The sequence below is a fragment of the Anabrus simplex genome, chromosome 1, assembly GCF_040414725.1.
Source record: "Anabrus simplex isolate iqAnaSimp1 chromosome 1, ASM4041472v1, whole genome shotgun sequence".
In the NCBI taxonomy this organism is placed as follows: Eukaryota; Metazoa; Arthropoda; class Insecta; order Orthoptera; family Tettigoniidae; genus Anabrus; species Anabrus simplex.
Window position 1 is genome coordinate 781,842,107 of NC_090265.1, and position 26,928 is coordinate 781,869,034.

General features: G+C 38.7%; 1 protein-coding gene across 1 annotated transcript in view; it reads right to left on the reverse strand.

The window, feature by feature from the left end:
• The window catches only part of LOC136856943 (uncharacterized), a 245,934-nt gene that overhangs the window by 166,314 nt on the left and 52,692 nt on the right, over positions 1-26,928 (reverse strand). Inside the window, exon 4 of the mRNA XM_068231054.1 lies at positions 15,231-15,323. Coding sequence (XP_068087155.1) covers positions 15,231-15,323 — 93 coding nt within the window. The remainder of the gene's footprint in view (positions 1-15,230; positions 15,324-26,928) is intronic.

A 26,928-nucleotide genomic window follows, 5' to 3' on the forward strand; every position in this document is an offset into this window, starting at 1 on the left:
GTTAGGGTTTTGGAGTCAGTTCCCTAATTCATGATGACTCAGACATAGAAAAAGAAGATAAATTTCAATATTTGATCCAATGTACTGTTGAAAGAAGTAGAGCAAGGGAGGTGGTAACTAGTTTCCCTCCAACAGCTAAAAATTATGATAGTGTAGTTCAAGTGACTTAAAAGTAGATTCGGAAAAGAAAAATTACTTGTAGAATTTTATGTTTGTGAACTGCTTGGACTTGTGATTCAAAATGTTTCTTCAACACAAAGACTGACTCTCCTACAACTCTATGATCACTTAGAATCCCACCTTCGATCCCTTGAATCTCTGGGCATGACTGCTGACAAGTACGCAGCATTCTTGTTTCCATTAGCTGAGTCATCTCCACCTGAAGACTTGCTGAGAATATGGCTTAGAAATTCTGTCCATCACCCTGTTAGTGACTCTACTGAGGATTTATACTGTGACAAACTCTCATGACTGACTATATTCCTCAAAAATGAAGTTGAAGATGAACAGAGGGTACCACTTGCCCAAGGAGGATTTAATACGGCAAATCAAAAGCCTACAAAGCAGAAACCTAGGTTAAACAAAGTGGAAAACATGGCCACTGCTAGTAGTCTGTTCACAGGAGACATTAAAGATCCTGAAAATGTATGTGTATTCTGCAGAAAATCTCATGAGAGCAGAAGATGATTCTAGTGGAAAGAAAGAATATTTTGATGAAAGCGGGGTATTGTTTTCAGTGCTTGAGACCTGGTCATGTTGTCAAGTTCTGTAAGGGTAATGTACTGTGTCACTTCTGTGGAAAGAAACATGTTATTCTAATGTGCCCAACATTACCTTCAAATATTTCCAAGGAAAATGTGGAAGAAACACAAGACGAAAAGGAAGGTGCCAGTGCTACCTTGGGTAACCAAAACTGTAGTCAGGATGTTCTTCTGCAGACCCTGTTGGTGAAGATCATAGGAAAGAAAGGGGATTGGGTAGTAAGAGCACTCATAGATAGTGGATCACAGCGATCATATATATGTTAAGGAAACTGGTGGATACCATCGGACTGGAACCATCAGGATCTGAAAAAATGATGCATGCTCTGTTTGGAGGAACTGAATAAAAAGAGCATCTACATTTTAATTATCAAATACAGTTCATCAGTTTAGATGGTAGGTACACATGTAAGATCCCTGTACTGGATCAACCGATTATTTGTGGTACTGTCCCTAGAATCCAAAGTGGTCCTTGAATGAAAGAACTTGAAAAAAATAGAATCTTTCTCTCTGTTTCTGGAGAAGGGACGCCTGAAATTGAGCTTCTTTTAGGAGCAGACACCTACAGAACACTTCTCACCGGAAGAATAAAAAACATGGGATGTGGACCAGTGGCTGTTGAGACTCGACTTGGGTGGGTTGTTATGGGGAGGTTATCTCTGAACAGTCTCTCAGACTCGTCCAGTATGGTGGTAATGTCAATGTTGACTTTAAACACTGCAATCACTGATTTATGGAAGTTGGACACCCTGGGAATTAAGGAACCTGCTGATAAGACACCGAAGAAACAAATAGAAATGGCTACCTTGGATCATTTTAAGAAGACTGTCTCAATCGATGAGGATGGCCATTACGAAGTCCATCTACCATGGAATGAGGTATCTGAGGAGCTCCATGACAATTAGGAAATTGCTGAGAAGAGGTGCAGGACAACAACTAACAAACTGTTGAGTGGCAACAAGTATCCAGAATATGATGTTGTGTTTCAGGATTGGCTTCAAGAAGGGGTGATTGAAGAGGTACCCTTTCAAGACCCTGAAAATAAATGTCACAATTTATTTCACAGAGGTGTATTCAAAGAAAATTCAACCACACCATTAAGACATGTATTTGATGCTTCTTGCAGGGGGAAGGAAAGGCCATCTCTGAATGAGTGCCTGGAAAAGGACCAAATCTGCTGGAACAAATTCCACCTATTCTGATCAGGTTTCGCCATCGTGTAATTGGAGTAATTTCAGACATAAAAAGGGCCTTTCTGCAAATTTCTGTTGCTCCTTCAGACAGAGATTTCTTGAGATTCCTATGGTGGGAGAATCCCTCCATGAAGAAATTCAAGATATTCTGACATCGGTAAGTTGTATTTGGGCTCAAGTGTAGTCCATTCTTGTTGGGTGCTGTTCTTGATCTCCATTTAGAAAACAGCCCTCCTGAACTGCAAGAAACAGCACAACTATTAAAGAGCTCATTCTATGTTAACAGCTGTGTAACATCTCTTGATTCAAAGGAGGAAATTACCCATTTTGTTGAGAAATCTATGAAACTACTTTCAGGAGGCAGATTTGAATAACATAGCTGGGAATGCACCTCAAGGGGAAAAGAGAAAACGTTTGAGAAAATTTCTCCTGTTCTTGGATTATTATGGGACAAGGAAGAAGATGTATTGTACTGTAATGTGAGGCCTCAAAATGAGACTGGATGTGTTACACGAAGAAAAATCTTGTCATCTGCTCAGGGGATTTTTGATCCCATTGGTTTTACAAGTCCTCTGACCCTATTCCCTAAACTTCTCATTCAGGATAGCTGTAATTTGAAGATAGGGTGGGATGATCCATTGTCAGAGGATGTACAGAAGAAGTTTAAATAATGGGAAGCTGAAGTTTGGCGACTTTCTGAAGTGAAAATACCGAGACATTTCGTAGTAAGCAGGTCTGAACAAACTTGGAGTTTACATACATTTTTCGATGCCAACCGGAGTGCTTATGCTGCAGCTGTCTTCATATGAAGCTGTACTGGTACTGAAGAGATTGTTTCTGTTTAGCTGATCATGGCAAAGACAAGGGTTTCACTACTCAAGGAAATTTCGATGCCGCGATTGGAACTCCTGCATGTTGTATTGGTATTGACTAGCAAGCTCTGTCAGAGAAAGTCTGAACTTGAACATCTCTGAGTTTTATTGGACAGACTCTTCAGCGGCATTGTATTGGATCAAGAGAGATGAGTCATGGGGAGTATTTGTGAACAATCGAGTGAAGGAGATTAGATCTCTGACGAGACAAGAAGACTGGAGGCATGTTCCTGGGGAGCAGAATCCAGCTGACCTTCCATCTCGAGGCTGTTCCGTAGAAGTCCTTACAGACTGCAAATGGTGGGAGGGTTCTCACTGGTTGAAGTTTGCAGGAGGGGAATGGCCGACATCAGAGGTCAACGTGGATGATGACATCATCAATCAAGAGAGAAGAAAAATACCATTACCAGAAGATAGAGTGAAAGATTCGTCAGTCTTCGAGGTCAGTGGGGTTGATCTTGCCGGGCCATTGATTTTAAGGGGCGGAGAGAAAGCTTGGATTTTGTTGTTTACTTGTGCTGTGTATCGAGCTGTATATATTGATCTGGTGTTTAACCTTTCCACAGAAGCATTTCTTCAAGGTCTTAGGAGATTTATTGCAAAGCGGGGATGACCCAGAGTTATATACAGTGACAATGGGACAAACTTCATAGGAGCTGTGAATTCCTTTGACTCTTTGGACTGGCATTAGATAGAAGAGGAAACATCTTCAAGGAGGATCCAGTGAAAATTCATTCCACCCACAGCTGCTTGGTGGGGTGGATGGTGGGAGAGGATCATTCAAATGGTCAAGAAGTTATTGAAGAGGACATTGGGAAGACCCTCTCTCACCTACTCAAAGGCTTTGACTGTCCTGTGCGATGTGGAGTCTGTGGTAAATTCTAGGCCTTTGACGTACCTGTCGGAGGATCCAAGCGATTTAGTGCCATTGACTCCTGCAATGTTCCTGCAGGGCAACCGGTCCATTGGAGTCCCTGATCTCGATTGCCTTGATGAGACCGAACTCAGAAGATGGGCCAAGTACCTGCAGCGTTTAAAGGAGGAATTGAGGAAAAGATTCCGTGATGGTTATCTGAGCCTTTTAGTACAGCCGCAAGTTAAAGAAAGTGTTGAAGGATGCTAAAGATTGGTGACATTGTGTTAGTAGGCTGTGATCAGAGGAAAAGACTCGATTGACCTTTGGGTAAAGTGATTGAGATGTTTCCTGGTAAAGATGGTAACATAAGAGTAGTTCGAGTGCAGACTGCTGAACAGGACATGATCAGGCCCATTCAACGTTTGTACTCACTGGAGATAACTTCATCACAGGATACCTTACAAGTGGAAGATGATGGAGATAATGAGCATGAAAGTGTTGTTTCTGCTGTAAAAGACAAAGTGAAAATGAAAAGTGGACATTTGGTGAAATTTCCTGCACGATATAGGACTTAAGTTTTGTGATAAGTTCTTGTCTTGTTAAACTGTGTAGGCAAAATGATTGTCAGATTTTATTTTATTGGTTCATTTTGGTTTTATGTTAACAGGGGAATAAAGAAAACCAAAAGATGGGAGGTATGATACATCCAGAGACTAAATGGAATGCACCCACCAGAGTTTGTACTCTTTGTTTTGTTTGTTTTGAAAAAGAAAAGGAATGATGTAAATAAAGTTTTAAGTTTGTGGAAAATAATAAAAGCCAACACCTGTGTAACTAACAGACAAATTCCGTTTTATTGGGTAGATTTTTGGGTTTGACATAACAACAACCTTACTTTGGTGGCACAGAGACATACATCAGAGATTCAGGCCACTTCTTAGAAAAGCTGAAGAACATCCAGTTAGAAGCCAGAAACCTGTTTGTCAGCTTTGATGTGGTCTCACTCTTCACTAAGGTACCTGTGAATGAGGCCCTGGACCACATCGCTCAGATTTTTCCTAAGGATATTACCAACTTGTTCAACCATTGCCTCACCACAAGCTATTTCCTGTGGAATGACAGTTCCTGTGAACAAATTGACAGTGTGTATTTGGGAGATAGAGGGTTCGAACCCCACTGTCAGCAGCCCTGAAAATGGTCTTCCGTGGTTTCCCATTTTAACACCAGGCAAATGCTGGGGCTGTACCTTAATTAAGGCTATGGCCGCTTCTTTCCCACTCCTAGCCCCTCCCTGTCCCATCGTTGCAATAAGACCTATCTGTGTCGGTGCAACGTAAAGCAACTTGAAAAAAAAATTAACAGTGTCGCCATGGGCAGATCTCTGAGTCCAGTGATCACAAATTTTTTATAGAAAAGTTGGAACAAACAGCACTCGAGACTGCACCACTGAAATCTAAGGGCTGCACTTCATACATGACACCTTTGTAATCTGGAGCCCTGGAAAGGAACAACTACAGCTGTTTCTACAGCATCTGAATAGTATTAACACCAATATTCAGTTCTCTATGAGACAGATAACAAAGGAAAACTCCCTTTCCTCGATGTTTTGGTAATGAAGACTGCTAATTTAAACTTGGGCACACAGTGTACTATAGGCCGATCCACACAGACTGCTATCTTCAGAAGACGTCCAGCCACCACCCAAAAAAAAAAAAAAAAGTACGGAGTGATTAAGATGCTGGCCAACTGTGCTAAGAGAATTTGTCAACCTCAGCACTTAAACAAGGAGCTCAGCCACCTCAATATGGCCCTACTCATTAATGGGTACAACTATAAAGATATCCAACGAGCACTCCATCCCAGACGTCCGACAACCAGGGAGAGAGAAGAGCTGAAGCCTTTCTGCCATATATTGTTTTTTTTTTTTTTTTGCTATTGGCTCTACGTCGCACCGACACAGATAGGTCTTATGGCGATGATGGAATAGGAAAGGCCAAGGAGTTGGAAGGAAGGGGCCATGGCCTTAATTAAGGTACAGCCCCAGATTTGCCTGGTGTGAAAATGGGAAACCATGGAAAACCATCTTCAAGGCTGCCGACAGTGGGATCTCTGCTATATATTAGAAAAACAACTGACAGAATAGGGAGGCTACTGGAGTCCCATGGGGTATTCACAATCACAAAGAATGGGTACCGTCCACCTAATCAATACTTTATTATGTCTTGTTACTATGCAGTACCGGTTTTGACCTTCACAGAGGTCATCCTCAGATGGTCATGAGATCTAAAGCTAATTTAATATATAATTTAAAAACATTACTAAATCTAATGAAGAATGTCACATGATATGAGTGATAATATTAAAATATACAATATGTAAAGTATACATTGACGTGTCTTCTGGTTTAAAAAACAAGCGTCGATATTCTATGACATGTATATGTTACATAAAATTCTGGTGTGCTGTTCATGAGTAATAGATAATTTGGTGAAATACAATTTCTACACTTAAAATATTTATAGCATTCTTGAGGTACACTTTAAAGTTTAGTTCATATTGGTGAATCGTTGCATACGTTCATTGGTATGTTTCTACTAAGTGGGCCGATGACCTTCGATGTTAGGCCCCTTTAAACAACAAGCATCATCATCAAGCAGTTTCTACTAAGCATTCTAGAACATTCTAGGATATGGATGTGATAAAAACTAATAACATACAATACATTAAAATACGATAAAATGTTCACTGTATTCTTGTGGTATGCTTTTAACTTATATTAATGTTGGTAAAGCATTATGTACGTTCACAGGCATGTTTGTACCAAGCATTCTAGAATGTTCAACGATGTGTATTGTTTATCTTGTAAGTTCATATAGTTAAGAATGTTGGATGATTTACATTTCCTTGGTACTAATCTCGTTAAAAGATATTGAGTAGTGCAGATGTTCCCTCTTTGTAGTTTTGTTGTTGGACATGCAGTAATCTGTGAGAACAGAGAAGAAAATGAAGTATAAGAATTTGTTTATTGGAATGTCTAATGAACGTGGGGAATAAGTCGTTTACTTACGTAGTACTGTTGACTGGTCGAATGTGTACAGTTAAGGAGCACATCATGCACTGCTCCGTGTGCATCTAGGGCTGGTACTTGTGGAGAGGGGACGTAAAGAGGCATGAGGGGTATTGATTGGGAAAGTTAAGGTAGAGGTGGTAAAGAGGGGAAGTGGAGGTGCAATAGGGGCAGTGATTGGGGGAGGTGAGGAATGGCTGGGCGTGTCTTCGGGAGGTTCCTTGATATGTACTGGATTCTGTTTTTTAACTATTTTTATGTAGGTGTTTTTTAAAATCGGGATGACTGTATTAAAGAGGACACTAACTTTATCTGTAATTTCGTTTAACTTATAATTTGGGTTTGCGTATTGATCTATAGCAGGGATGGTGAACCTATGCCACAATTTTGGTGGCTCGCTACATGAACATAATAATATTTTATATACACGTCTTGTACTACAGACAATGCATATCTTACAGTGTTTCAAGTGTAAGAAATAAATATAAAAAATCTAAATACTAGTTCCATTCGGACGTGCAATATGGCAACACTGCTACAATGATAGGTCCGAAAGTCAAGTGAGATAGTGTCGTTTTCTGGTGGTTTTATATACGGACCTCGCAAACATGTTTTCGGTGTCGAAAAGAACAGAAACTTAACGAAGGTGGTGACTGTATTTTTCAAGAACTCTGGCCAAGGGAATTCGGACTGATAAAAAGATGTGTTGCCTGTGTTCAAAAACAATTTTACTCCCCACATTTAATGAAAAGTGCAATATCGAGACGGGTCATTCAAATGTTTGTTCCATTTCAAATGAAGAAAGAAGAGAGTTCGTTTCACAAAATATCCAACATTATACAAAACAAACTAGTTCTTTTGTATCAACAATAATGTACAATGGGTGATTGTTTGGTCCGCCCTGTCAAATTATTTTTATATTTGAATATTTATACGTACATGTTTCGGGAGCCTTAACTCCCTTCGTCAGCATATTTACATCAAAATCTACCGTACCTAAGTCTCAAGCTATAACATCTTATCACATTAACATTAATCCTTGTTCTTTCTAACCTCAACTCTAGATACTATATGTACACTTTGCAAGGATAATAGTGCGGCTGTTTCTGTCTGTCTCACTGCATAGTACAGCATGCATGGGAAACAGATTTCTGACGGTGAGTTGTTGAAAGAAAGTTTCTTATTGACGTCTTACACATTATTTGAAAACTTCCCTAACAAACAACTAATAATTAACAAGATTAAAGGAATGCCAGCCAGCTGAACTGCTGTCAAGGATAGAATAATAAAAATGAGTGAAGAAGTTTCGGAGCAGTTGAAAGGTAATTTGGATAACTCCCACATATATGCAGTATATGTTGATGAAAGCATGAATGTGACCGTACAAACAAGGATAGCTGTTTTTTTTTTGTTTTTTAGTTTTTTTTAAGATTTCCTTATGGAAATGTGATGAGGGAGAAATTAGTTTAATTGTTGAGCGTACAAAGTACAACATGGGAAGATAATGAAGCTAATGGAGGAAGTGAAGTCCATTCGCAATATTAGTACTTTAGATTTTTTATGTCAAATAATTATTATTTGTTTTACAAGTTGTTTTACGTCGCACCACCACAGATAGGTCTTGTGGCGATGATGGGATAGGCTTACGAGTGGGAAGGAAACCGCCGTGGCCCCACGGAACATGCAATCAAATATATTTACAAGATATATGTATAATAAATAAATAAATGAATAAATAACATATTATGAAACATAATCGGGAAATTAGAAAGGAAGTTGCAAGGGAGGGGAGTGTAATTTGTAGACATCCCTCAATGGAAATGGAAAACAACAAGTGGCACAGTCAACAGATGAGAATAATACACCAGAGTTAAAGTGGCACAAAAGTTGGAAAAGTTTCGCTATCCCTGATCTATAGTTATGTAAAATTCTTCTCTTATATTGAGCACAGGGCCCTTGGGGGTCATACTTAGAATCTGCATGTCGTTCTCAATATTTGTAAAATTATGCTTATAATCCTTGTTATGTTGAGCTATAGATTAAAAGTGATTATGCTTTAAGGCGTTAATGTGTTCATTGTAACGGATAAAGAAGTTTCTTCCAGTGCATCCGATATATCTAGCTTCACAATTGTCGCATTTCATTCCATACACTCCTGAACAACTGTATCTATTATTATCATTAACAGCTTTGGCGTTGTGTAAAATGTTGGCACTGTTGTGTGTGGTTTTGTATGCTGTTTTTAGATTGCGTTTAAAAAAAAATATTAGTTATGGAATGAACGTGGGTATTATTAAATGTGAAAAGTACGTAATCCTTCTTGGAGTCGTTAGCTCTGGTTAGTCTTGATTTGGGTTGATATTTTATCTTTTGAATGATTCTATTGACCATTTCTCTATTAAATCCGTTTTGATGGGCTATATCGTAAATCGTGTTTAATTCTTTTTTCAGCTCTTCCTGGGATAGAGGTATATTGGATGCTCTATATACCATACTGTGATAAGCTGCTTTTTTGCGAGCATTAGGGTGGATAGAATCTTTTCTTATTGTATTGGAGGTTTGTGTGGGTTTCCTATATACTTGATATGTCAGGTGATCATGGTGTCTAGTGACAGATATATTTAAATAATTCAAGGTGCAGTCATTTTCTTTTTCTATTGTGAATTTTATATGTGGGTCTATTTTATTTAGTTGTTCTAAAATAATCTCATTGGTAAATCTATTGTCTATAATAACAAAAACATCATCTACAAATCTGCACCAGAAAAATATGTTCTCAATTTTGCTTTTTTTCTTGGTGCTCTAAATGATCAATGTATATTTCTGTGAGTATACCTGAAGCAGGAGATCCCTTAGGAAGACCTTGTTGTTGGTAAATAGTGTTATGGAATTTGAAATAATTATTGTTAATGGCAAATTTGAGTAAAATCATAAACTCTTCTATTTCTAGGATGCTTAAGTTTTTAAAATTATTTTCAATTAATTTTATTGTTTAGTGAGTAGGTATGTTAAGATACATGTTTGTTATATCATATGATGCCAGACTGTGGTACTGCTTGAGTTCTAGCTTTTTCTGTAATGTTGCAAAATTCTATAGAATTTTGTATTGTTTTCTTGGATAAAAATGTGGAATGCTTTTTCAGGAATGCTTGAATAAACTGCTACAATTTGTAAGTTGGGCTAGACCTATAATTTATTATAGGTCTCATAGGTACATTTTCTTTATGAATTTTCAGGAATGCTTTTGTGGTCGATAGTTTAGGGTTCATTATAGTTAACTTTGCGATTTCTTGTTGGTTTAAAAGAAAGTGAGTATTCTTCAATAACATTTTCAGACTTTTTTGGATGTTAGTGGTGGGGTCTTTATGTTTAATTTGAAAAGTACTATCTAGGAAACACTGTTTGGTTTTGGTTATGTATTCATTTTTGTCTATTATGACAGCAGTGTTGCCTTTACCTGCTTTTGTTACTATTAAATTATTTTGCTTGATTTTGTCTTTCAGTTTTTTATATATGCGGTATTGACGGTATTTCCGTTATTGTTATTATTATTATTAATCTTGTCGATGTATTGTGGAAGTTTTTTCTTTATTTTGTATTGGACTTCGTCTCGTAAGTCATGCAGGATTTTGTTCAGAGCGTTTTCAGTTTCCGTGATGATGGTCGTGATGTTTTGAAAGGTTGAAGTATTCCCCCAGTTGTGTTTGGGTCCTCTACTCGATATATCGGCTTCTATTTCATTGAAGTTCATGTTAGTTTTGTGGGTGAAATATGTGTTTATCAGCTTTGTTAGGTTTGTGAGAGATGTTTTCATCATGAGAATTGTCCTGTGTTCTTTGATCATGTGATCATCTAAGTGCATTGAATTTCCTGTCTAATGCATTTTGTTTCTGGACTGCTATGTCTGCTGTTTTTTCTTGTGTCGTTGTTAGGAAGTTATCCCAATAGCTTCGTGGTAGGTCTTGTGAGGCTCTTAAATGTGCTTTATAAAGTTGTGTGTTGAGGAAATGTTTTTTTCTGTATATAAATTTTATTTCATCATTTATCCAAATTTTGGTAGTTTTTTTCTGTGTATTGTGTGTCTGTGTGGTGTTCCTATGTTTGTTGTTATATTTCATGAGAAATTTTGGAGTTGGTTTATTCGATAGACATTCCTTCAAGAAAGCAATGCTTTTAATTACATTTGTTACTTTGATCTTTAAAAACTATGTATAGGCCAATGAAGAAAGTCCAGGGACTACTTAGGTCTGCCAAAAGCAAGCATCATCTTCTCTCCACAGCAGGTATCTACAAACTCCCATGCAGCTATGGCCAGGTGTACATAGGCACTACAAAACGCAGCATTGCCACATGATTGAAGGAGCACAACAGACATAGCCGACTGGGACAAGCAGATAGATCAACAGTCACTGAACACTCGCTGCTAGCAGGCCATGACATACAGGACAGTGACACCAAACTACTGTCAACTACTGTGTCTTATCACGCCCAGTTACAGAGGGAAGGCATTGAAATCCTGAAGCACACCAACAGCTTCAACCATAAGGAGGAATCTGAATGGGTAAACAAATCCTGGTTTCCAGTCCTGAAAGCCTTAAATCCTGAAGGATCCGATGGCCGAGGCAGAACAGAGAAAGCAACGGGTGATCAGTTGTCAGTCTCCGCCAAGGCAGGTCGATGTACATCGGGCTCCTTAATGCTTCAACCATTGGCCGAAGAACAGCCAACCAGCAACCCCCCACCTCCAGCATGGCAGACCAGTAGGCAAGCAGCGTACCGTAGCCTGCAAAATATAATGAGGTGGAATTACAGCACCACTTCATTACACTGTGAGCTTCGCTCCTATCGAAGTCAGTCAAAACCCTTGACAATGCTGAATGCAGTCTTCGGTGACACGTCAGGTGCTTCTGGACCACGACCTACAAGCCCGGAAAACTCTGATATGATTTTCAGAGGTCCATTTCTTTGATAGGTGCTCTCAAGCTGGTCTCAAGGCACGTGCAGATTAGCAACACCACCTCGCAAAGTTAATTTGAATTAACCTACAAAGTGATCTGACTGGCTAATTGTAGCAGCTGATAAAATGACAATGGTGTGAGATATTGAGTTGAAAGAATGAAAATCCACAGCCTATTTCCAGTCATTCAACCGGGTCAGGAATGGAATGAATGAAGCCCCATCTGATGTGAGGATAGTGATTGTGCCGGCTGCCAGAGCCTGTTGTACTCCTGTGGGGCAATGATTAATGACTGCCAGATGAAATGAAATGATTTTGGACAGTTTTGCTGGAATGAAAGATGACAGGAAAAACCAAAGTACCTAGAAAAAACCTGTCCTGCATCCACTTTGCCCAGCACAAATCTCACATGGAGTAACCAGGATCTGAATCTTGGAATCCAGTCGTGAGAAGCCGGCGCGCTGCTGCCTGAGCCACGGCGGCTCTCGATAAACTGTATTATTATTTTAAAATTATTTATCAGTATGACAAACACTCTAACGCTTGTATACTTGGTTCATATTGTTTCTGAACGCCCTCTATATGACTGATGACGATGATGATGTTTGTTTTTTAAAGGGGCCTAACAGCTAGGTCATCGGCCCTAATGGTACAAAATGAGACAAAATGTAATGGCAAATTAAATGTCCAAAACTCATCCACTGACCAGAATTCAAAATGTTATGATGAAGAATGACTGGATGAATATGATTTTAAAATAATCAACAAAACCAGCTCATAATACTGAACGTTAAAAGTAATTAAAAAATTAATCCTTTAACTTGAATTCAAAAACAAGAATGATGAACAATGATTATGAACTTAAAACAATCAGTGGATTCAATCTGCAATGCCCCACCTTCCCAGAAACTATCTTAAAACAATGGTATATACTGACCAACGGGCTGTTTGCAAAGCACAGTCTTGAATCGATGATGCTTGTTGTCTGAAGGGATACAAAATCTAGGTCAACAGCCGCTCATAATGCTACTTATCATTAGGAAAGTAAGAACCATCATATTTCTCACCATAGGTCTGTGTACTATGGTGTTTCTCACATTACAGCGCCACTCATGGGCAATGCAAAGCTATGGTGTTCCTCACATTGGTGTGCTAATCACAGGCAATGCTCAGACCTGTGGGGTTCCTCACAATGGTACTTACTAATCACAGCCATCCGTAACATTGCTAAATTTAATGGCTTTAACAAACTTTTTCATAAACCGTATCATCAAAAAATTCAAACACCATCCTAAAACTACGTTATCAAAAGACAAAACCAAACCCACTGCATTTTCTACTTTCACTTTCACTCAAGATGCTTATAAAATAACTAATGTCCTTAAAAAACACAACATGAAGATTTCTTTTAGAACCAATAACAGAAATCTTGATATATTACACAACTCTAAATCACTAAATAAATCTAATGCTTTTCTAAATCTGGAGTATACAGATTCAAATGTAACAACTGCAGCTCCTCCTACATCGGACAAACTGGCTGCAACTTCAACATCAGATACTCCGAACATATCAACGCCATTAAATACAACAGATTCTCTGCTATAGGACAACACATACAAGACTCCAAGCATAATTTCATTAATATTGAAAAAGATATTAAAATACTTAAAATCGTTAACAAAGGCCCCCTCCTAAACACTACTGAAAATTGTTTTATTCACCTTGACCAATACTTCAACCCTAATTTCAATTTAAACATTTCTGAAAAACCCAATATCCTATTTGACTTCCTAATTCTTCTTCTCAAAAATTCTAAATTTCTGAACCCGAATTCAATTTTCCATGCCTTACAAAGTTCCTACCCACATTTTCTACCTCCAATAACCCACCCTCCTGACCCACCCTAAACTACCCCTCCTTTATTTCCCTATGTTATCCTTTCCCATCATCTTTTATTAACTTCAAATCCTTTTAATCTTATCTTATCTACTAATCCTCTTCCTTTATTAACTTTTCCCATCTTTTCTTTTCACCTCTCCTCTAAAAAAAAAATAATAAAAAAACAACCTACTTTCCGAATTGAACTGTATATTAATATACTATATTGCCACCTGGATTTTGGGTCTTCACATTCAAATTTAAACTCATGCCTTGTGCTGACTTTGACTACTTCAATTACGACCTGAATTTTTATCTTCAAGAAATAGTGCACTGTGCATATACATTTTTCCGGTATTGCGCTTTTTACCATTTTTCTCTTCAAAATTGTTTTTTACGTCAACTGTTCTAAAAAATCTACTAGATCCTAGTTACATATTTCAATTATATTGAATTGTATTATATGTATATAAATATATATACATATATATTTATTTATATGTACATTTTAGCGACTGAAGCAAATACTGGATCATTAAGCTATTCATCAAGTTCGGTCGGCATTTGAAAACACAATGCCTGACGTTGAATATGTCGCGCTGATCTTCGGGAGCTGGCAATTTACTTCAATTGAGCTACTCGTCTTCGGCTTCTGCACGATTTTGGATCCTCACATTTGTTGGATTGTGTTGTGACTTCGCGCCTGATAGTGTATGCAAGCTGGCACATTTAACTGTTCTCCGCTTCTCGTAAACATTGTGAGACAATGCTGAACTTTGCGTGTGCTATGCTGCTGTTCAGAAGATTGCGCCTTGCTTCTTTTAAGTGACTTGCCTTCTACTTCTTCTGAATTTTACAGTGCCTATCCCCGTTGTTTTATTTTGCCTCTTCAACTGTTTTTGTGGGGACTTGATCTTTAATTTCTTTCTTACCTATGCATTGTTTTTTGCGTTTTATTCGGCTGATGATGACCCGGATTGGGGTCGAAATCGGTACCGCTTCCACTTATAATTAAATAAGAATGTAACACTACATTTCGTATTTATTTGTTTTGAATAGGTTGAACTACCTTATTTATTACTTCAATTTCATAATCACAGGCAATGTAAGCCTGTGGTGTTCCACATATAGTGATACTAAACACGGGTACTGTAAAACCCATACTGATTCACCCTCTGTTGCTACTGGTCACAAACCTATTGTGTACCTAACATAGTGGTATTACTTGCAGGTAAAGGCGAGCCATGATGTCCCTCCCGTGATGTTACTAATTAGAAGAAGTCTCATGGTTCTAATTTGATCATCTCGTGGTTGCTGCTTTTAGTCACCTCGTACAACAGGCAGGGGATACTGTGGGTGTATTCTTAATCTGCATCCCAGAGCCACAGGGGTTGTGTGTTTGGTCAGCGAGAGCTGTTTTATTTTGTTAAATTCCGCTGGCAAGCCGGTTTGCACCCCCCTATCCGCCATTTGGGACGCGCCACGTGGGAGTATCACCTCTTCCCCTGCTACACCAGCATAGTAGGTTGATGGCCTCTATATGACTTTATTTGCTCTTGTTTATTCATTGCCAGTACAAATGCTAATATATTATAACCAAAAAAGACAAAATCATTTCACTTCTTGCATCTAGCTATACATACCTGAAGGCTTCTTTCTTGTTCTAGGTTCGAAGTGTGTCGCAAGTTGATACGTTCCCTTTTGACTTAAGCATGGGTTGCTAGAGGATATTGATCCTAAGACAACAACAGAATATGAAAATTATAAACGTGAATCTGAGAGTGAAGTGGGAAAGGTGAGATTTACCCTGAATATCAGAGTCAGTGTCAAGTTGTTAGAAGAGAATTCATTATTACTGGGACAAGAAATGATAATACAATGCTCACACTATGAGGAAATACATATCCTGCGTGAATGTTATCTTTCTGTACTAATATAGTGATTGAGGCTTTCACGACTGGCTGTCAACTACTGTGATTTATCACGCCCGGCTACAGAGGGAAGCCATTGAAGTCCTGAAGCACACTAAGAGCTTCAACTGTAAGGAGGAATCTGAACGGGTAAACAAAGCCCTTACAAAGGAAAAAATTAAATGTATCCTCCTGATTCCATACAAAACATAATTCCATCATTAGATGGAGCATCATTAGATGTCCTGAACTAGGAGGATACATTTAATTTTTTCCTTTGTAAAGTGAAAACCATGAATATGGAACGATTCTAATATCTTGTAACAAACAAAGCCTGATTTCCAGTCCTGAAAACCTTAAATCCTGAAGGACACGTTGGCCGAGCAGAACAGAACAAGCAACGGGTGATCAGTTGCCTGTCTCCGCCAAGGTAGGTCAGTGTACATCAGGCTACTTAATGCTTTAACCATTCACCGAAGAACAGCCAATCAGCGACCATCCCCCGCCCCCTAGCATGGCGGACCAGTAGGCGAGCAGCGTACCAGGGTCTGCACTATATAATGAGATGGAATTACAACACCACTTCATTACAGTGAGAGCTTCGCTGCTATTTAAGACAGTCAGAACCCTTGATAATGCTGAACGCAGTCTTTGGTAAAACTTCAGGAGCATCACATGCTCCTAGACCATGACCTACAAGCCAGGAAAACACTGACATGATTTTTGTATTAAATGCAAGTTTCCTACTGCACGGCTCTACAGCCCTGATGGGACTTGGCCTACCAAATGACCACTGCTCAGCCCAAACAACTGCAGGTTACAAGGTGAGGCATGATCAGTATGATGAATCCTCTCAGCCACTTTTCTTGGCTTTCTAGATTTGTTTGTTCAGAAGGAAGCCACATTTTCCAGTGTCGACTTAGTTAATGTAACTTTAAAGCTTTTCAGTCTGTTGAAAACACTAATTATCAGACATATACCTCTATAACATACTTGTAAAGACAATATATGCTATTAAACAAAGAATGACATGTTTTGTTCTACAAAAACATTCTCAGATTCTATCAAATCAGTTTAAATCCAGGTGCGAGATTCAAATTGCTATGCCAGAGCACAAGCCACTGCCGTGCTTCAGGGAAGAGAAGGAGAAGGGATTGTCCTTGTCTCTTAAAAGCAATATGCACAGTTCATTCATAGAACACCTGTAACCACACACACAGTACAAGGACACACTGTAATTAAGACACACTTGTCAGTCGAGGAATGCACCAGATTGTTTCTCCTCTCTTCTATTGGTCATAGTAATGTTCTTTATTATTATTTAACATGCTGGAAGATGCAATGCTGCCCCACAATTGTGTATTGCTTCACTCATATTATCGTAAATGGAATGAAATACTGAACAAAGGAAACAATATGACCAATGGTTTGATTACAATAATGTTCAATAAGCACTTTGTTGCACAGTTCACAACAGTGTAGTAGTGACCTTTAGACTCTGTTCAGGATGTGTGGTGTGCCGAAAACGACCTGGAAAGCTGTCTGTATTCTTGGAACACGTTCATCTTCTCCTTCTATGGGGTTCCCGTAATAGTCAATTTGTGCAGAACAAACGGTGAGAACTTTTTCAGCTGGGGCTGGGAAGCGACTATGCGAAACAAACAAGAAACTTGTGCATTCGCACCAAGTGTTATCTCTGTCTCCCACTTCCACATCCCCTCCCTTCCTCCCCTGAGACACAACAAGAAGCAGCGGCTGGCTCTCTGGCTAACAAATACGGCAAGTTCATCAGTTTGAATCGTGCACCCGGAAGTAACAAAGTAACCTCATTTTCTCAAAAAGAAAAATTTTCTCCTCCAATCCTATCACACCATTGTTCTTAACGTAACACGAAGAGCATCCCTGAGTTTTATGTTGGTGTAGTTCTGATACACTCTGTATACGCACGATTTAAACTGATTTGATAGAATCTGAATATGTTCTTTCAAGAACAAAACATATCATTCTATTTTAAATAAGTTTTTTAAAGGTGCTGAGATAAAAAACCAGGACATGTCACTGAATAGTAGTTTTGAGATATATAAATTTTTATATATAATTCTTTATAACTCTTTCCGGTCTAACTGTGAGCATAGCTCGCAGCGGCCGAAATTACGCTCAGGCCGCGCTGCGGGCATAGCCCGTAGTATGGTTTGACAATTCACTAAAAATCGAGAACGAGCTATGCACGCATTGTGGTGGTTACATCGTGTTTCTTCATGTATTAGTTACGAGATTATTTAAGCAGATGGCAGTATTATATGTCTAAGTCAGAGAATTTATGATATTTTCAACCAACATGCATCAGTAGATGTTGTCACTCAGTGAGCTCTAAGACATGGCTTCTCGCGGCAAACACGTGCTTGACGAAAGTGATATTTTTGATATTTTATGATATATTACAAGTTTATGCGCAAATGAACATATTATTGACATATGAATTCAAAACAACTTCTTACATTTAATTATGATTGGAGTTTGTTTTACGGCCTAGTGAATGTTCTCGCGTATTTCAAATTTGCATGAATACTTTTTTTTTTTTTTCTAGGGGCTTTACGTCGCACCGACACAGACAGGTCTTATGGCGACGATGGGATAGGAATGGCCTAGGAGTTGGAAGGAAGCGGCCGTGTCCTTAATTAAGGTACAGCCCCAGCATTTGCCTGGTGTGAAAATGGGAAACCACGGAAAACCATCTTCAGGGCTGCCGATAGTGGGATTCGAACCTACTATCTCCCGGATGCAAGCTCACAGCCGCGCGCCTCTGCGCGCACGGCCAACTCGCCCGGTACATGAATACTTAAGATTGTCTACATATTAGTAAAGTTTTCTGTTTAGAAGACTGTATTTTCTCTTTTTCAGAAGTCTTTTGTGGTAAATGGAACAATATTTTTACATTTGAGTAACTTTTGAAAAAATTTATCAATTAAAATAAAATTTCATAAGAGCTCCCATTTTCATTGTTGTAATTATTACTGAACCGTGTAAACTGTGATTCCCCCCCCTCCCTCCGGACTATCTTTCTTCAGTATTTTTACATTGTGTGTGCTTGCAAGCTGTATTATGTATTGTGTAATTTGATGTATTTACATGTATTTTATTTCCTATCCTTGCCCCTCTTATGGAATAAATGTCTTTCTGGCCGTTCCGCATGTCTTCAGGGAAATGTGGAAGTATTCTCACCCTGAAGAGTCCTCCCTCCCTTCCGAGCTCTCTCTATCTCTCTTGCTTCGCGCCCCTCTGGAACTCTCCTTTCTAGAGGGGAGTTTCGGTCCACGTGACCGCTGCGCGGCTCGAGGTCGTTCTCCTCGGCCGGCCGGGTCATTCTCCTGTTCGCACTGAGTGCAGTCTGTTATCTCCCGGGCTTGCCTTGAAGCCCGTCGAACCCGGCATGCTAGCGCGGAGGTAAGATAGAGAGAGGGACCTTGCTATTGTACTGTCCCCTTTAAAATGTCAAAATTTGGGAAGGTGCCTGAGGTAAACACGAGATTTGTCACTGTGTAATGGTAGGAACTTTGTGTTTTGGATTTAATCTTCATTTAAGATTTCTAGTTGATGTGTTTGATTCAACTTAAAGAAAGTACTTTCATGGCCGAAACATTCCACAGTGGGGTTAAGTAGGTGGTTTTTCTACATTATTGTAATCCACTACGGATTTTCTATGTGCCTTCGGGCGTTAAGATACTGGAAGGCCATGTTTAATTTATCCTCAAGCTTATCGTAAACTTTGAAGGTCTTTCATATTCCTTATTGATCCCCGGCTTATGTTCGGGAAATTGCAATGCGAAACCCTTCACGTATGCATGTGAACTTGTACCTGATAGAGAGGGCTGGCTCCCTCGTTTGTATTTTGTAATAATTTTGAATGTATATACGGGTATTATCTTCTTAATTGTAAATTGTTGTTATTTGATGTTCTTAAAGGAGTTAAAGTTTTCGAACTTGTAATTAAAGAAGCTTGGCGAGATCTCGTTGTTAATTGAAGTTGGTATCTTTCGCTTAATACGACCTTTACCCAGCCCCTTCGGGCCGCCGCTTTTCCTAGCCCGTACCTGCTGTAACAATTACTATTATTATTGCAAAAATTATTATTCTTATATCGTACTCATTATTGTTGTCTTGTAACTGCAATGCATATTTTATATTTTTTAGCAAAATAGGGTAAATTTCAGAAAACTGTACTTGCTTATTTATCCGTCAGACCCTTTTTCCATTCGCAAAACATGGAATAATTTATAAATAATTTTAATATCTCAAGTGATAGTTGACATAATACAAACAGCGTTTTTCAAAACTAGATGCTCAAACAAGCACAAAAAAAGAAGAATCATGCAAATATCTCCTACAGGTACAGGATTTAAATATCATAAAAAATGCCCAGTCCAGAACGTTTGTTAGGGATATTAAGGCCCAGACCAGAATGGGATAATAATATTCCCTCACTTTACAGTTATGGTAACCCTACGTGTTCATGAGGAGGAATAAAGTCATATACCAAAATATGTAATCACATAATAAAGACACATACTAGGAAATTGATATAGAAAATAACTGACAAGTCCTGCTTTTGATTTAAACAACACTCATTTTAACAAAATTAAAGTTTAACACAAAAATTCATAAAATTTTATAGCGAAAACATATTAATATGCATTCCAAATAAGTGTGTAAAATAGCGTCATATAACAAAACATACATTTAAAAATCGACGCTATTAATACGCATTCCAAATAAGTGTGTAAAATAGCGTCATATAACAAAACATACATTTAAAAATCGACACTACTGATACGCATTCTAAATAAGTGTGTAAAATAGCGTCATATAACAAAACATACATTTAAAAATCGACACTATTAATACGCATTCCAAATAAGTGTGTAAAATAGCGTCATATAACAAAACATACATTTAAAAATCAACGCTGTCATGGAAAGACAAGTCAATAACCTATCAGTATCTTGGCTTGTAACATGGAGGAGATAATACAAAAGGATTTTCTTACTAAACAACCCAAGTTATTTAGTCAGACAACTATGTTCATATTCGATTTGGACGCCAGATTTCACTCCTGATCACTGTCCCAATATTAGCACACAATATTAGCTATGAGTGTGCACACTTAACAGAATACTGGCTTACGGCTGTATGAACAAATCCCATTTTAGCATCAACAGATACGGAATCATATAAAGATATGAACTGTGGTAATAACTCATATACCACCAAAATGATGACTAGTCCCGTTTTTGATCACAGCGCCTCAATTGTCACTGTATGTTTTCATTTTCAGGTAGTTTATAAAATTATTTATTCAAAATTAGTTACAGCAGACTGATGAACTTAATAGTGATAAGTTAACCGAGCCAAAACACATGGTTTCAGATGTAACTGTTATGGAAATGGTTTTTGAGAATGGTAATTGAATCTTTCACAGCCACTAAGTTCATAAATTTGTTATCCAATCTGAGCAACATACAGAACTGTGCAAGTCTGCATGTTCTCATGCCTCCATATCCTATCATAAGACTCACTCTATTTCACATATCTCTATCTCATCTATCTCTATCTCTGTGAACAGTGTGGAAGAGTAACGGGCATGTTTCAGAAATAGATTTGTAAAGTGTGCAGTAAACACCTGTGGAAGACTATCAGGGAGGAAATAGGAAAAGGAGACTCCTTGGTAGAACAGCAGGGTAAAGGAAGCAGTTAAAGAGAAACAAATGTCTTGGACGAAGTGAATAGGCAGCAATGGTGCAGAGAATTGGCAGAAATATTAAGAAGCCAAAAAGGTATGCAAGAAAATAGTACAAGAAGAGAAATGAAAGAGCTGGGAAAATTTCACAGAAACTTTACAGGAGGCTATAAAGGGAAGTAAAAAGGTTTTGTATGGTTTGGTGAAGAATAGTTTACGAAATAGGGAAGATACAAAATTTGTAAAAACTGAAACAGGGCAGGTATTGACACAAAGAGATGACATACTAAAAAGATGGGAAGAATACTTCTCAGAATTGCTAAATATTAAATACAGTGAACTGGTAGATGAGAAGGAGCAAGAAGATAAAATGGGGAAAGAAGAAGAAAAAGAAAAGGAGATATCAATGTTAGAAATAGAGGAAGGCATACAAAAGATGAATAGCGGTAAAGCAGCAGGAGCAGATGAGGTAACAACGGAAATGATAAAAGCAGCAGGACCAATAGGGCTGCAGTGGCTGTATAGATTATTTAGAATAATCTGGAGGAAGAAAGAGATCCCAGAAGAGTGGGGAAAGAGTTGAATTATCCTGATATTTAAAAAAGGTGATAAAAAGGAATGTAATAACTACAGAGGGATCACCCTTATTGCCCATGTAGCTTAAATATTTGAGAGATTATTGGAAGGAAGACTGAGGAGTAAGCTAGAAGGAGAAATGGAAGAAGAACAGTATTGTTTTAGGAAAGACAGATCAACATTTGACCTGATCTTTACATTAAGACATATGATGGAGAAAAGATGAGAGTTTGAAAAAGACATAGTGATGAGATTTATTGACATTGAGAAAGCTTATGACAATATGGCCAGACAGATGGTATAGGACACATTTAGGAAAAAGCAAGTTAACAGAGTGGAAGTGCAAATGATGAAAGCTATGTACAAAAATTGTGTTAGTAGTGTGAAGATTATTATGGGAAAAACAAAATGGTTTAAAGTTGAAACTGATCTCCGACAGGGAAGTTTACTATCCCCCATACTATTCATCATAGTCATGGATGAAATTCATAAGAACATTAAACAGAGATTGGGAAGACAGGCAACAAAAGCCATGTTGTTTGCAGATGATATAGTGATATGGGGTGAGGATGAACTGGAAGTGCAAAAACAAGTAGATGTATGGAATCAAGAGATAGAAAAATTTGGGATGAAAATAAGCAAAGAGAAAAGTAAAATAGTGATGACAAGGGGAAGGAAGGAAAAAAGGAAGGAAGGAAGGAAGGAAGGAAGGAAGGAAGGAAGGAAGGAAGAGGAAAGATAAAACTGAATGATAAAATTCTGGAAGTGGTTAAAATCTTCAAGTACTTGGGAAGTGTGATCACAGAAGATGGAAAGATAACCAAGGAATTTGGGAAAAGATTACAACAAGCAAACAGCTTCTACCAGAGTGTAAGGGGTATTTTGTGGAACCAAGATGTCCCAAAGAAATGCAAGAAAGTATTATATTCAACCTATTATGAACCCATTCTAACCTATGCAACTGGATGAAATGAAATGGCATATGGCTTTTAGTGTTGGGAGTGTCTGAGGACAAGTTTGGCTCGCCAGATGCAGGTCGTTTGATTTGACCCCCATAGGCGACCTGCGCGTTGTGATGAGGCTGAAATGATGATGAAGGCGACACATACACCCAGCCCCCGTGCCAGCGAAATTAACCAATTATGGTTAAAATTCCCGACCCTGCCAGGAATCGAACCCAGGACCCCTGTGACCAAAGGCCAGCATGCTAACCATTTAGCCATGGAGCCAGACTGCAGCTGGATCATGGACTACAACAAAACAAGAGGAGAGTAGAATACAGGCAGCGGAGACGAATTTCATAAGAGGTATCGAGGGCAAGACCAGAAAGGATAGAATTAGAAATGAAGAGATAAGGAAAAGGACAGGAATCTTGGAACTTCAAGACATGATAGAAACAACAAAGCTAAAGTGGTATGGGTATATGATGAGACTGGGAGAAGAGACAGTGCCAAAAAAAGCTTTTTCAGAGAAGTTAACAGGAAAAAGACCATGAGGAAGACCCTGAAAGAGGTGGATAGATTCAGTGTGGGAGTGCATAGAGATGAGAGGAGGAAAACCAGAAGATGTACTTAAAGAAGGAGAAGAGTGGTGGAGAGGCAGGCAGCGATTGAGGTCCTGGGAAGCTGGAAATGGGAAGCGAAGATGATAATGAAGCTCAGGTTGTTAATTGGTTAATCGTTGATTATTCTGATTTTCCTAATATTGTTACCCTAGCTCATGAGCTAGGGTTTGTACCTAATTTTGTTACTTGCGTAGCAAAGTGTAAAGTTTAAAAGGAAAAGAAAAAAAAGGAAAAAGAAACATAGCTCCAATTTTAAAGTTTTAAATTAATCTTCTGACTTTTCTATGTTCACCCATTCATGTCCACACCATCTTTCACCTCTGCGTTCCATAGAATTCCTGGAACAAGTGGTAGCAGAGTATGATTGAATTGATCTGGATAAAGCCCTTTTTGATGGCTACTCATAGAATTCGATACGAAATTCTAAACATTTTTTCAGTCTTTGGATTTTTCAAAATTTTGTCAGCCTGTCACCCAGTATGTCTGGTCCTTGAGAAGTCCTTGCACTGGGATACCTGCACAAGGAGGAATTAATCTACAAACTCTTAATTAGGAAGGTTCAGTATGGTGGCACGGTTGTGGCAGTTATTGCCAAACTTAAAGAATCTTTAGAATTTCCCATCTGTATCCTGGTATTTGGGGAGAAGGACATTGATGAGGCTCTGTCCAATATCACTGATAATACCACTGAACTAGCATCTGTTGTAAGTTTCTTTGAATTAATCAATCATTCACTACTAATCTGCATTTAGGGCAGCTGCCCAGGTGGCAGATTTCCTGTCCGTTGTTTTCCTAGCCTTTTCTTAAATGATTGCAAAGAGATTGGAAATTTATTGAACATCTCCCTTGGTAAGTTATTCCAATCCCTAACTCCCCTACCTACAAACGAATATTTGCACCAATTTGTCCTCATGAATTCCAGCTTTATCTTCATATTGTGATCATTCCTACTTTGAAAGATATCACTCAAACATATTCGTCTACTAATATAAATCCATGCTATCTCTTCACTGACAGCTAAGAGACACTTCTACCAATCAGCTTAAGCATGTTCAAGCTAGACTGTTCCATTTTTACAATAGGGCTAGGGACCTATTGTCTCTAAAACTGAAGGATCGTGTTAAGGAAGCTAGTAATTTAGTGGAACACCTTTCTGACATGTCTAACAGGGTTAGTCAATTGATGTCCAGGGCCGCTAGTGCTAAAAGTGACCATATTCCTACTGTAAACTTAACAACGGAAGAGGACACTAGTAGGTCTACTGAGAGTAGGAAATCAGCATTACACCACAAACATCTGCCCCATCAGAACAAGTATCTGATCATCTAAAACAACTTCCACCTTTCTTTATTAGTATTGCCGGTTTTGAACCCCGTCAAAATCCAATGCCATCCCCTTTTATATTGCCAGGTTTTAGCAGCTTACCCCTTAGCCATTTTGCTTAAGGGCATCTCCAAATTTTTGATAAATTCAACTAATGATGTAATTTCATTTCTGAGATTCCTAGTTGAGTTTCAAGATCATGCTTTGGTATTTGCTCTATCCCGTTCACAAATTCTTCAAATAATTTACCCATATTCTGTAGGCATCCTCTCAGATAACACTGTGGAAGGGAATAGCTGACAGGTGTTCTATTGAAAACTTCCATGCCCATCTCCTAGCTACTTCATTCCACCTAGAGCTATGTTATCTCTAATACAGAAGTACCACTTCCGAGTTCAGAGGTTGGACGAGAATTTGGCCAATTTCATCCAAGACATATAGTCTATACAAGGGTATTTTCTCTTCATTTTCCCGAAGATCAAATCATACAGACCATTGTCCAAGAATTTCTCCATCATGCAGGTCGTACTTATGTTTTGCTTCTCGACCTCAGAACTTCTCTGTACTTGATGCAATGGCAGTGTCTGCTGAAGGAGTGAGGTACAGTGAGAACTTATGAGTCGCCAAGGACCTCCCTCCATCATCTAACAGTTCTCGGCCACCACCTCGCCGAACCTTCCCTCCGCGCAAGTGTTATGCGTGTGGATCAGCAGAACACCTTAGGAATAAGTGTCCCTTGGTAAAACCTAGTAGAACTAGGAATAGAGCAGGCCCATCACAGCGTTGTTTTAAGTGCAGGTCGTTCGCCCACCTGGCCAAAAATTGTATTTCACCTAACAGTACACCTTCCTGTTCTACTTCTGGTGCTGCCTCCACTAGGAAGTGACTAACACTGTCGGCTGAGTCACCAAGTTCAGCTTGATGAGGCTCAGCCCATGTTAAGTAGGGCATCAAACCCTTCGAGGAAGATTATTATTTATCATTTGAAGGCCCAAGGGAATGCTTTAAAATCACTTCTGAGACCCCAGAATTCATGCCATTTCTTAAAATTGAGATAAATAATGAATCCGTCAGCCACTATTAGACTCAGGGAGCATTAGCTGTATTAATTCTGAGAAGTGGTACTCTAAATTGAAAGCCTCTTGTGAATTTCCTGATTGTTGTTTATCTTCTATCAAATGTGTTTTGGCAAATTCTTCATCTTTAGAAATTTTGGGCTTCATTTTTGCTAAAATTCATATTTCTACATTCACTTGGAAAATTAAGTTGTTTGTTGCTAAACAGTTGTCTTGCCCCATAATATTGGGGCCAATTTCATATTGCATTCTGGTCTTGTGTTCAATCTTCAGAGCAAGTCAGGGACATTCAAATTAATAGTAATGTAAATATTCCTCTTTTAAAATGTAATTCTGCATCATTTTCGTCTATTTTTCCTACCCAGAGTGAGATGTAATTAGATCTTAGGCATCTACCTAAGGACCAGGCTGAGAGTATTTGAAAGTGTGTCAGTCTTTTCCTGATGTATTTTCAGAAACGCTTGGTGTTACTGACCTAATTGAGTATAAGATTGAGGTAACAGATTCTATTCCCGTAAGATTTCCTCCACATAGGCTATCTCCACCTAGAATGAAGGCTCTTAAAGAGATCATCACCCAAATGTTGAAGGATGGCATTATTTGACCTTCAAAGTCAGTGTATTCAATGCCCATTTTTCTTGTTCCGAAACCCCAAGGTGGTTCCAAGCCTGTCATTAATTACAGGGCTTTAAACTGTAAGGTCATATTGCAGTCAGTGCCAACTCCTGACCTTCACTCATGTTTCTCCTGGTTTTGTAAGGCTAAGTTCTTCACCATCTTAGATCTTAACCAAGCGTATAATCAGATTCCTCTGGCGGAAGAATCCAAACATCTGACGGCTTTCGCTACTGATTGGAATTTGTACGAATACAACCGGGTACCTTTCGTGCTCTCCACAGGTGCGGCTGTGCTTACTAGACTGCTGGATAGGGTCTTCTCCAACATCAAATTTGAATATCTTTACCATTATCTTGACAATGTCATCATGTTTTCTGAAACCTGTGAAGAACACTTAGATCATCTTAAAGAATTTCTAAATCACCTTCATAAGGCTGGGCTGACAGTTAAGTTATCTAAGGTGGCTTTTGCTGAGCCTTCTATGTCATTCGTAGGGCATATTGTGTCACCCAATGGAGTGTTTTTCGGTCATTCTAGAAC